The sequence below is a fragment of the Panthera uncia genome, chromosome B1, assembly GCF_023721935.1.
Source record: "Panthera uncia isolate 11264 chromosome B1, Puncia_PCG_1.0, whole genome shotgun sequence".
NCBI lineage: Eukaryota > Metazoa > Chordata > Mammalia > Carnivora > Felidae > Panthera > Panthera uncia.
Genome location: NC_064811.1, coordinates 3,148,754 through 3,161,181, shown reverse-complemented (window position 1 = coordinate 3,161,181; position 12,428 = coordinate 3,148,754). Strand labels below are relative to the sequence as shown.

Sequence of the window (12,428 nt, the reverse complement as noted above, 5' to 3'; positions counted from 1 at the left end):
GGGTTGGGTGGAGGTTGGGAGGGGCTTGTGGAGATGGGAGGGACCGGATGGAGGTGGGAGGGGTTGGGTGGAGGTGGGAGGAGCTGGTGGAGGTGGGAGGGACTGGTGGAGATGGGAGGGGCTGGGTGGAGGTGGGAGGGCCTGGAGGAGATGGGAGGGGTTGGGTGGAGTTGGGAGGGGCTTGTGGAGTTGGGAGGGACCGGATGGAGGTGGGAGGGGCTGGAGGAGATTAGAGGGGCTGGGTGGAGGTGGGGCCGGGGATGGAAGTTGGGGGAGGGACCGGATGGAGGTGGGAGGGGCTGGTGGAGGTGGGAGGGGCTGGAAGGCCCAGGCACCCATGGTGTTGATGGCCACGGCACCCCCATGCCCCCGGAGTTTTCAGGGGGGCTTGGGGAAGTGCGGTACCTGGTCGGAGGCCGGGGTCTGTTGAAACCACTGTGGTCCTGGTCCTGGAGCACACCAGGGAAAGGACATGGTCGCTCCCGGCAGCCGGTGGAAGGGGCACTTCTCCAGCCTGGCTGCGGGAAGACAGGGAGCAAACACAGACCAGACGCCCGTCTGATGCCAGCAGCTGGGCAGGACGCCCATGCCTGCTTCCCTCCTGTCCCCACAAAGGACCGTGTGTCCCCCTGGCTGGGCTGCTGTCACAGCTTTCTGCGCGAAGCGAGGTCTCGGCCGCCTGGGCCCGCCGAAGGCCGGCCAGGCAGGGGTGGGGTACCCTGGGATGGGGGCGGGCACCGTCCGCAGAGCTGTCATCATCACCGTCACCGTCACCGCCACCGTGGCCGCAGACAGGAAGTAGGAGGGGCGCAGAGGTGAGGGTTCTGCGGCCTCCTGTCCCTGAGTGCCCTGTACCGCCTGCCGTCTCTGGGAGGTTGGGTCTGCCTGGCTGTAAACCCGGCTCCTCGCACCCCCAGGGGCTCATCTGACGGCAGGTGAGTGAGTCGCAGGCTGGTCACTGAGGCCATCCCGGTATCAGCCTCCTCATCTGGAGAATGGGGATGACCCCCACCTCTCGAATCAGGTGACACGTGGACGGTAAACTTCTGGGGGCCTGCGCTGTGGAGGAGGGGGGGTTGGGTTTGCGCCCAGCTCCCGGCTGTGGGCCGCTGCCCACCCTCAGGGCCCACGTCCTCGCTCTGACGCTGGCTGTGTGGCGGGCCCCAGGTGGACACTGATTCCCCAGCCAGCGTCACGCACACGTCTCCCGCCGCCTCCCCGTGAACATCCGTGCGGCCCGGTGTCCACCCGCCCCATGAATTCCCTGGACACACGTGTCCCCTTATTTCTCTCCAGGCAGCAGAACCGGAAATTGAAATCCACACACCCCGCGTGCCTGCGCCCCGCTGTCACAGGGACCCTGGGCCAGCCGCCACGCCACTCGCTGCCTCAGTTTCCTTCTCGGAAATGGGTGGAGATCCAAACTTCTCACGCTTCTGGAGGCTGGGAGTCTGAGATCCAGGCTGGTTCCCCAGAGGCCTCTCTGCCTGGCGTGTTGACGGCCATCACTCTCCCCGTGTCCTCACATGGCCGGCCCTCTGCATGTCTGTGTCCTACTCTCCTTACGAGGACACTTGTTGCACTGGATCAGGACTCACCCGCGTGACCTCATTATCACCTCCGTAAAGTCCCCATCTCCAAACACGGTCACGTTCTGAGATGCTGGGGGTGAGGGCTTCGCCTATGGGTTTGCGGGGACACGGTTCGGCCATAACACCTCGGGTGGCTGTTACTCCGGGGAAGGAGGGCGTAAAAGCCGAGATCGGAAGCACCGTGGCCACAAGACCCGGGACTTCAGAGTCCTTCTTGCGGAGCTCCCCTCCTCCACTCGCCCTGCCCGGCAGCCGGCCCCCTCCTGCACGGGTCCCCACGGAGGGCCTGCACCCTGCGCGGAGTGACGGGCTGAGCATGTGCGACCGCAGCCTCCTTGGGCAGTTCTGGAGTTCGTGCTCACAAACCGTCATCCCGCGTCCTGTCATCCACGTGATATTCTCCACGGGAATAGACCCGCCTGCCTCAAAGGCTTCAGTTACTGCGACTGGCAAGCGAGCATCTCTGGAAACAACATTTGTTCGCTCCGTGGGACCGGAGGAGAGCTGCGGCTTGCGCTTTTCTCCTTGGGATGATTTTATAGAATTTCAACTGCAATGACGTTGCAAGACGAAAAACGGGTTTTTCACCGGCTCTTGAGCTCTGTCTGGTCCTAGGGCTCCAGCATCGGTTTTGAGGCTGTCCACAGGGCATGCCTGCTGGAGATGGGACTCCATCCGTCCTTGGGGTGAAGGACGCGTCCACCCCTCTGCTCACCCCTCCCTCCACCCAGCACCTCATGGGCGGGGCCCTGTGAGGGGCTCAACAAGAACCCCCTCCCTGGTCCAGAGGGAGGCAGCCCCACCCAGGGGCGGCTAACCAGGAGCTGCAGCCAGCACTGGGGCTGGAAAGGTGGCAGGGGTGGGGAGGGGTCAGCGTGGGGGCCGAAGCAACAGCACAAACCCACGCTAGTGACAGGAAAGCCCGTGTCTCCTATGGGGAGGGGTGAGTCGCCCCACTTGGTAGAGTGATGAGACCATAGCTGTATATGCCCATCGCTAAGGAACTTGGGGCCAAAATGGTCCTCCTTCCCTGTGGAATATCTAGACCCACCCAAATCATTCATTCATTCATTCATTCATTTACTCATTCATCTTTTTCATTTAACTCATTGATTCATCTGTCCACCCGCCCATCCCTCATCCACACGCCCATCCATCCATCCATCCACCCACCCACCCAGCCACCCAACATTCACCCATCCATCCACCCTTCTATCGATCCTTCTACTCACCCACTCGCCCACCCATCCATCCACCCACCCACCCACCCATCCACTCACCCATTCACCTACCCACTCACCCATCTATCCACCCATCCATCCATCCATGCCCCCCTTCAGTGCTTGCCAAACGCTTCCCATGAGTGGTCTTGTGCTGGGCGCTGAAGGCAATGGAAGATTCAGATCCGATCCAATCCCTGACTTTAATGAGCTTCCAGGCTGGTGGGAAGACTGACCACAAACCAGTCAGTGTTTTCCAGGGAATTCTGGGCTATGACACGGAGGAGGAGGAATGTCGTGTAATCCCTTTTGGGAAAAGGGGGACGGCTGGGCAGGGAAAGTAATGGTCCACAGTAGCTGTCACATGAAGTGGGAAGCAAGATCCTTCCCAGTACGACACGTGCATCCACACAGAAGCCCCGAGGAAGGACACCAAGGGCGCCAGGCTCGGGCGCGGTGCCCAGCGGCTATCCTGGGGCTGGAAAGTCACGTGGGCAGCCAAGCGGCACCCAGGGATGGAGCAAACTGCCCACCAGACCCCTGGCCCTTGATGACCGGGTGTTGGGGGTGCCCATACGGAGACAAAGACCACGTAACCAGGGCGCTCCCAAGGGGTGGCCCTCTATGCAGGTCCAGGATCCACGGGGAAAGGGCCAGCCTGGAGCCACGTGACGTTCCTGCTGCGGCCACCCTGGTTCCTGGAAAAGACCCTCTTTTGAGGTGGGAGGGCTGGAGGCCAAGAGCAGAGCTGGCCCCTGGGCGCGTGTGGGCAGCTGGTGGGACCACACAGGGTCATTTCCCATCTTGGCATCTTTGTAAAGGCCATGGGACGGCTCTTCCCGTCCCCAGGGTCACTGACTACCGCGTTCTCCCCAGAATCCAGGCCCATAACAGAGGTGGGGGTCCTCAGACTCTGCACATCACCACTGGCCACAGTGCCCGGTCACAAGGGTCCTGGTCAGTGAGCTGTAGGCCTTCCACATGCTCGGGACTATGACTTATAAAGGAGCAAACAACCTCAGGAACGGGAAGCAGTGTGCCCAAGCCTTCACACCCAGTGACCACACAGGCCTTGAACCTGGACCCACCTCCAAAGCTGGTCCTCTCCAGAAGCTGCCACCAGCCTCTCCGGGCTGCCAGAAGGAACATCGGGCTAGGGTGTTTAAGGACGATGACCTGAGAAAACAGTCCCGAAAACTGACTTTGTTTCTGCAAGCCTGCTCAGGGGGAAGATCTCGAGAGATGTCAGAACTGTTTGCGAACTGAATTCGGGCACTTGGGACACATACCCAGGGACTGTTCTCGCGTCCTGTTTTCACGCCCCAAGCCTCCGGCCTTTGTAGGTGCCCACTCAGGTTTCCTCTTGCAAAGCAAACAGTTCGGCACAACGTGGGCCCCTCCCCAAGAGACTGGCGAGCCTAGCTCTATGCACGAGCACGTAAAGGGAGTGACTGTGCTCACATACCATTTCACGGGGCCAGGACTGCCTGCCTCTGGGGCTCTCAGAGCTGGGCCACCTCTCTGGGCCGCTGGGCAGCCTGGCGCGACAGGAACCAGCTGAGGTCCGTCCTTGCGCTTGAGGGGAAACGGGGCAGGAGAGTTTTCCTGGCAGCCGGCAGGACCCCTGGGTTCTCACAGGGCCTCCCTGACCTCCTGGACTCAGGATCAGTGCCCACAGCCGAGAAGAGTCTCCGCATAGAAGTTTCGATGACGGCCGGTGGCCGTAGGGAGAATGTGAACGCGAAGCAGGGGCTGCGTGGGCTCGCTGGGCTGCACCACGTGGCCGGGAGTCCCCGATCCAGAGACTGAGGATGTCTTCCTGCCCCCCATGGAGAGTGGACCTCACACACATAGTCAGGAGCCACCCGGCAGGGCTGTTCTGCAGGTGACCGGGAGGCCGGTCTGACGCCGGGGCTCCCTGCGCGGGGTCTGTCGGCCCGGGTGGCCTGCCTTGAGCTGCTCCTGTGCCTGGAGGCCGTTGCCTGAAGCCGTGTGGCCTCCTGTGTCTTCTGACAGGGCCCACCGTCTGGCGGGACACAGTCCGCATGGAGCGTGGGCAATGTCCAAACGGCTGCGTGCGCCAAGTCTCGTGGAAGGGAGGCTTGGGGACGGGATGCACGCCCGTTGCCCTTGCGTGGTGCCAGGTGCGGCTGGGTGCTGGGTGCATGCTGACTTTGTGAAAGGGGTGGTCCCGGCGGGATAAAAAAGACCAGGATAAAGGTGACTGGACTTAGGCCGGGCTATCAGAAGCACATCAAAAGTGACAGTCACCAAACATCAATGACACGTCCCACGATAACAGAAGGCCCAACAGCCACCATGGTGGCCACAAGGAAGACCTCAATCCCAGGACGTTAATGGGCTCTCACAAACGATGATGGGGTTTGGCGGGTTTTTCTTCATGCTGGTGTGGTTTCCATTTGTATCCACCCACCGGCCCCACGTAGCCGCAGGGGGCCGGCTCCTCGTCTGAGACAGGACCTCACTCTGCAGCCGTTGTCCTCGGGGAGTCCGACATCCGGCCACGAGCACACACCTGTGTGCAAAGAGAGAAGGTCCCTCGCATGGTCTTCTGCCTTTGCCATACACCCCCCTCGCCACCCCCCAGCATCGCACCGACGCAAACCGCTGAAGGCATTTCCTGAACGTCTGAGACCAGACAAAGGGTGCCACCATCACCTGTAAGTAAACTGTTCCGGCAGGGCCGGCAGATGCTAGCCAGGAAGGTTAAATGCCCGGTGAAAGTTTTGGAAAGGTAATGGCCAAACCATTGGTATTTGCCAATGACATACAGAGAAAACCGAAGAGAATCAGTGAAAGACTATTATAATTAAGGTTTTTTGATAGGGACCAGTTACAAAGTAAACATACCAAAACAAGACAGCCTTTTATTAAAAACCTGAAAAAATGGTCTTAGGTGGGAAGACTACTTGCCATAAAGATATAAATTCTCCTGATACTGATCTATAAGTTAAACAAAACCCCCGAATTCCAAAGAATGGTTCATTAATCTGGGGAAAGGAGAGCTCACAAGGACGAAACGATACCAAAATTAAAATGTGCATACTTAAGAAATGTTTTTCAAAAGATGAGCAACACGGCTTTACCTGCTCCAAAGGATACTGAAAAGTACAAAAGCCACAGTAACGGAAGCAGGAGGAGCTGACGTCAGAAAAGGCAATAAACTAGAAAAAGGCAGAAATAGGCCCTGGAACATCCATGATTCTGGCATTTGATGCAGCTGGCCGTTCTGGTTGGTCCATGCAAGGGGCCAGCTATCCTGGATCCCTACCTCACACCGTACCTCCAAGCGACTTCCTGGTCAGTTAAATACTGTGATGCACACTGCGAAAAATAAATGGAAATAGCACCAATCTTGGTGTGGGAGAGAACTTTCCAAGCATGACCTCAAAGGCCGGGGCAGAAAAGATTCTTAGTTTTATGTATATAAGATTTCAAATTTTATTTTAAACATCATGTTAAAGCAAAAAGAAAAAAATTAATTAAAAGGCAGATGATAAATAAAGAAGAGTCATATAGACCATACATATATGTTCAGGTTTATTGTCCTTAATATGTAAAAAGTATGTTTAAAATCAACAAAATATCGTAAAATCGAAAGGCTCCATTAGGCAAAAAAACCAAGAAGGGACAGTCATCACAGAACACATAGAAATAGTCTCTAAATGGATGAAAAGACCCGTGCAGCCTCAGTGGGGGGCAGAGAAGGGTGCACCTGCCCAGGAGCTGTCAGGGCTCTTTACCTCTCAGACTGGAACCAGGAGGACACTGCAGGGAGGGGCGAGGGAGCAGTGTGGTAACACAGAGACACCCCCCACCCCAGCTGCCGTGTGTGGGCCAGGCCTGTGTCTGCTTCTGTATCAGCCCATTTCAATGCCGACAAACCGCAGAACTGGCAGGCTTTGGTGCGTGTGGTTTCACCAGGGACACACGGGGATCCGCCCAGGCGATCTGGCCCCGCCTGGCTCTCACCCTATGCTTGGCCACCCTGGTGCCACCGTCTGTGACTCCACCGTGGCATCACAAACCCCACCCTCAAGGCGCTGGTCCCAGCGAGCCGGCCTCCAGGGGCGGACCCGTGCACGGAGCTGCTCGGAGCAGAAACCCTAACGTCCGCGTCCCTCAGGAGGCTTGTGGACTTGAACCTTCGGGCTGCCGGATAGGGGAATGCCCGAGGTGTGGCTTTAAGCAGGAAAGGGAGGGCGGCAAGAGGATGACCCCGTTTCTGTTAGGGGAATCACATGCACACAGGCGAGTGCACAAACACAGAGGGGGCCTCGGGAATGGGGCGCCCCAGGGATGAACCACCCACCAGGCCCCAAGCGGTGGGCACAAGTCCGTCAACGTTCGTGCCTCGGAGTGGCGGGGGCCAATCCGGCCAATCAGGACCACGAGGGACCGAACCCTTTGCCCTTTGGCCCCAGAGTAAATGAACACATGGCCAGGGGTTATCTCTGAGAGTGGAGTTGTTTTCTTTGACGGTTCCCAGTGCCCAAGGGCCACGTGTCGGCTGCACGGCCGGATTTCCAGTCTGTATGACATGCCAGCCCCGTGCTGGGCCAACGATGTTGGGACGGCCATGCAGGGGACCTCGTGCCCGGGCCAGCCCCCCACTTCCTGGCTGTTTGGCCCATGGCAGTGATTTAGGCGTTTGGGGGTCAGCGGGCACGGTAACACGACTCCCCTCACACCGTCGTCTGAGGGTCCAAGGAGGTGGGGACAGCAAAGTCCCTGCACGCAGTAAGCGCTCATCGGAAGTCGCCCCTGTTACCCACTGATGTGCTCCTGGCAGCCCTGGGGGCTCGGGGATTGGGGGGGGGGGTCCCGCTTTTCTAGGCATGGCGGCTGAGGCTTGAGAAGTCAGGGTCACCACCCAGGGGATTTCCGAAGCTGGAAACAGAGCTCAGGGCCACTCTGGGCTGTTTGGGAAGATAAGACTCCGTCCTCGTCTGCTTGGTGCTCCGCGGGCACCTGGGTCACATGTGCCTGCTGTGCTCAGGCCAAGGGGCAGACCCCCAAAACGGAGAAGGGCCCCCAAGCCCGTCATCTGGAGCTGGGACACACAAGTGACCGGGTGGGTGTCTGGCAACCTCTGACCTGGCCCCCGCCGGAAGGAGCTCGCACTCACGCGCGGCGTGGGGAGCTCCGAGCCGCTGGCTGACTGTGCAACAGACCCACCCGAGCAGCCGACCGCTAGACAGCAACGTGCACGCGGCCGGCGGGTCAGGACTGGAAACTGACCAGACCGATGTCACGCGTCTTTTTTCTTTGGAAACACTTCCCTGATGGAAACTTCTATGTTCGCATAAGGAAGTCATGAAATAGATTTTCTTCTCCTTAAACATCTAACACTACGTCATCCGGCTATGATTAAAATACAATTTAATTACCTGATAAAGTCACATTAGTTAACAAAAAGCATCACGCTGGCATCATTAAGCGTTCAGCGAAGCAGAGCTTTGTAGAAAAATCAGAAAGCAAAAGATCATCCGACCAGAGAACCTCTAATAACGAGCGGCTGGCGGCCTCGTCCGGCCCACGCCCCGGGGCTGAGCCCTCCCGGTGAGGTCGGGAGACGGGACGGGCACGGGACCAGCAGACGAGCGTTCAGAAGGCGGCAGCCATTTCCAGTATCTTCCGGAACCAGCATTTGAGGTCAATGTCCTCATCAGCTGGATGAGCTCGCTCAGCGCCTACAGCCTCGACTTCAGACTTTCCACGTGGGTCTTACTGGCAGGAAACTCTGCCCACCACGATGCCCGCTCCAGCACTTTGCTCTCCTGAAGGACGGCGGTCCAGAGGTTTTTATAGAGCTGCGAACAAGGAGCACACGCGTGAACAATACACAAGGTTCCTGAGAACGGCCGAGGGGGCAGACGCAAACCCCCTCGTTAGCTTTTGCTGAAAACACAGGACGTTCTGTCACCTTTTAGAAAACTTTAAGGGGATCTAATGCACGGAAATCTTTTTCTCTAACCGAAAGCAAAGGGTAGAACGCGTTTACGAGGACGGCTCCTCGCGCCTCCTGCCCGGACTCTGCAAGCGTGCGCTAGCCTTCGGCCCTGACGTGCCCTGTCCCCACGCGGCTGCCGGCGGGGCGGGCGCCCGGCACGCGCTGTCCCCCTCTGTCCGGCTTGCCGCCTCCTCCGGGACCTCCACACTCAACTGCCTCCCGCTGGGCAGCCCCGCGGGACAAGGAGAGCGGCCGCCGTCCCGGACGAAAGGCTGTGAGCGTCGCGGGAGCTGGTGGCTGGTCCTCCGCCCGCCCCAAACCCGGCCCCCAGGCTGACCTCCAGCCCGCGGAGACAAGGAAGGGGCCTACGCTGTGCCTGGCTGGGATCGACAGATTTTACTTTGGAGAAGCGCCTGCAATTTGCCTCTGACACTGTGCCCTGCTCCCTCCCAGACGCACACACTCGGGCTCGCCTGGTGCACGGGCTCCGTGGCCGCTTGGAGCTTCGAGCTTCGCTTAACGATCGTCTCTAATAACCTCTGGCGGCTGTGTTCGTTCACTCAAGACGAACGTCTCACGTGGCAGCACCTGGCTACGGTGTGTGCCACAGAAAACACCCCGACAGGTGAGCCTCGGGCCGGCTCTGGTTCCCACCGTGGGGTCCCCACACCGCGGGACGTGCCCCCGGGCACCGGTCGCTCTCCTGCCCGTCAGCCAGGCTGCCTCTGCAGGGCAGCCGCACGGGCACGGGCTCGAGTGGGCCAGCCGCACTGGCGCCTTCTGTGAGCGCCAACGCCCCCCTGTGCTCAGGGCCCCGGGGGCGGCCACGTCCCCGCGCTCCGTGACGCCACCGCCCCTGCCGTGTCTCCTCCTCACGCGCCCCCCACGGGCCCGGGCCAGCCCTCTCTCGTGGCCTTGTCGGCATGTCCTCCTCCGTGCGCCTGAGGGGTCCCTGGCCACACCGGGGACCCATTTCGGCCTCCTGCCTCCTCTCCAGAGGACGGTAGATCTGTCCCCAAACCCTGGCTCCGTTGCCCCTGGCAGGGCAGCTGTGGGCAGGCCACGTGGCTTCTCCGGAGGGTGGGTTTCTCCCCGGCACGATGGGCGTGCGACATGCACCGTGTGGGAGGGGGCCAGACGCCCAACCCTGCAGCGCGAGGACGGCAGGCCTCCGCGGGGGCCACTGTCCCCCTGCCAGCCTGAGTCAACGGGGGACTTCTGTCCTGCCCACCCCGGGGCCCAGTGCACCATCCCAACCCCACGTGTGGCCTGGGCCGTGCCCCCTTCCCGGATGTGATCTTGCAAAGTACCGACTCCAGCGTTCCCCTGAACACACGTGCAGGGGTCCTGTCCCCTTTTGTCCGATTTCCATCGAAACAGAGCCTGGGTCAGTGGCACGTGTCCCCACAGAAAACACACGGTCTTGGGGGTCGGGGGTCAGGCGGGAGTCAGTCCTGTTCCACTGCTCACAGTCGCGAGACCTCAGGTAAGTGACTTTAACACACTGAAACGCCCCCGCAGTAACACAGGGGCAAACACGGGGCCGCCTGTTGGTAGCGCGGTGCTGGGCATCAGCCAGCACACAGGGTTATGAGCTGGCTCAGTAACGAGCACAAGGATCACACGGCAGGACAAGGTGGGGGCACACGCCTGGGGGGGGTCACACGCCTGTGGGGGGGCACTTTGGTTGGAGCCAGAGAAGACCTGAGAGGGGGCATTCTGCTTGGACCCAATGAATGGAAGTGCTCCAGGAACAGCAGGTACAAAGGCCCTGGGGTGGGAAAGCTCCCACACCACAACAGAGAGGGATGGTGAGGCTGGAGTCCAGAGGGCCGGAGGAGCACAGCATAAAATGACCTCGGAGAACCAGGCAGAGGTCAGGCCGCCAGGCTGGGGGTGTGGGAAGGGCCGTGTGCCTGCAGTTTCCGGTATGAGGGCTCAACAGAAGAGCAGCCCGACGGGATCACTTTAAGAAATCATCCTGCAGCATGGTGTGACAGGACAGATCGGGGAGCCGAGGGGGGGCTGCCGGGAAGTGAAGGAACGAGGGGTGAGCGCCCGGTGGCCAGAAGGGGTCAGGAGCCAGCACGGGAACAGGCCCCCGGGGGTGTGAGCGCGAGGGCTGCACGAGGGCCTGTGCTGACCTGGCGCCCCGGGCCGACGAAGGTGCTGCCGCCACCCCCATCTCAGAGGAAGGCGGGCTGGGGGGGGGGGCAGGATGGCTAAGTCACCCCAGGCATCTCCCGGCCGCTCCCTCCACCGCCGCCCGAGCGTGACAAGTCCCCAGAAGGCGCCAGGGCGCTCCGGGCCCACATCAGCATCTCGGGCTCTGCCACAGCCACCACCAGCCCCCGGAGCAGCCCCCGCTCGTGCTCGGACACACGGCCGTTCCCGCCGGGCCGCAGGGGGACAGCTGCGCTCACCTCGCCGTCGGCTCTGCCAATCGGTGAGTCCAGGATAAAGTCGGGAGGGGCGATCACGTCCACCAGGGCAACGGCGTCGTCTTTCAGCTGTTGGGAAACAAAGTCCGTATGCCTGGCAACCCCTGCAAATCTCCATGGCGACCCCTAAGAAACAGAGCCCGGGCCGCCTGTTGCCACGACCCGCTAGCAACGCTGACCGCAGCAGGCGGGCGCGCGGCTCGGCCAGTAACGCATTATCTCTTCGTTGGCCTGGACTACAGATCCCCCGGGGGCGCGTCTGAATATTTTCACCACGTTGCTAATCACTCAGGACTTCCAGCGTGTTGACTGCCTTTCAGTAAGGTAGGGGCCCCTCGTAAAAGCGTCCTGCAGGCTCGCTAACTGGCAGCCGTCCTCCGAGATTTGTGTCTGAATCCTGACCCATCTGGGCAGCTGCCGCCGCAGCAGAGGAAAGTATGTCCGGAAAAAATGTGACGGGGAAGGCGTTTACGGGGGCCCGGGAAGGCTGTCCCACGAAGGCGGCTGGTGCACAGTGCTTTTATGGCTCTCCCCTCGTGCGAGTCGCCTTTCACTGGGACACGTGGAACTTATGTGAGGAGCCTCCCAAGGACGTTCTTGAAACGCAGAAGCGTTTTTTTCCGAAAGTAACCGTGAAGTGTCCCGGCTGCACTGACCGGAGCCCTGGAGGCGGGCAGCCTCAGCGATGGAGGCAAGCAGGCGGCCAGCGCGGGACAACGGAGTCCGCGAAGCACAGGAAAGGAGAACACCCGCGGGGCTCAGGGGCTGCTCTTTAGCGCCCCCGCCCGTCCGCCCCGCGGCTGCGTGCCCTCTGCCCCTCGGGCCTCGCATGAACAAGCCTGGAGCCGTCAGCGGAGCGAGGCCCCTCGTCCAGACAAGGAAACGGTCCGGCTCGGGGGCCGTGCGTGGGGTCTCCGTCTCACCGCGCACCTCGGCCGAGGCCGCACACCCGCCCACGACGCCCACGTGACCCACCGGACCGGGCTGGCGCCCCTCCGCCTGCCCGACCCGGGCCTCCCCGAGCGAGAATGGGGACCTGGCCCTGCCAGGCGGTGGACGGAGACGAGGCGTCGGCCGCACACCGTGCACGTGACCACCTGCCTGCGGGGGTCACGGTCACCGGGCGGGGGTCTCGGGGGGCTCAGCTGTTTGAGAGCAGAGGAACACCCGCCGCACTCTTTGTGAACGGCAGCTGGCCCCC

The 12,428-nt window shown here is 60.9% G+C and overlaps 1 protein-coding gene across 1 annotated transcript in view; it reads right to left on the bottom strand.

Moving 5' to 3' along the window:
- Positions 1 to 8,198: 8,198 nt before the first annotated feature.
- The window catches only part of ACOX3 (acyl-CoA oxidase 3, pristanoyl), a 43,134-nt gene continuing 38,904 nt past the window's right edge, over positions 8,199 to 12,428 (bottom strand). Inside the window, exons 17-18 of the mRNA XM_049630229.1 lie at positions 11,210 to 11,296; positions 8,199 to 8,646 (exon numbers count right to left, since the gene is read on the bottom strand). Coding sequence (XP_049486186.1) covers positions 8,527 to 8,646; positions 11,210 to 11,296 — 207 coding nt within the window. The 3' untranslated portion in view covers positions 8,199 to 8,526. The remainder of the gene's footprint in view (positions 8,647 to 11,209; positions 11,297 to 12,428) is intronic.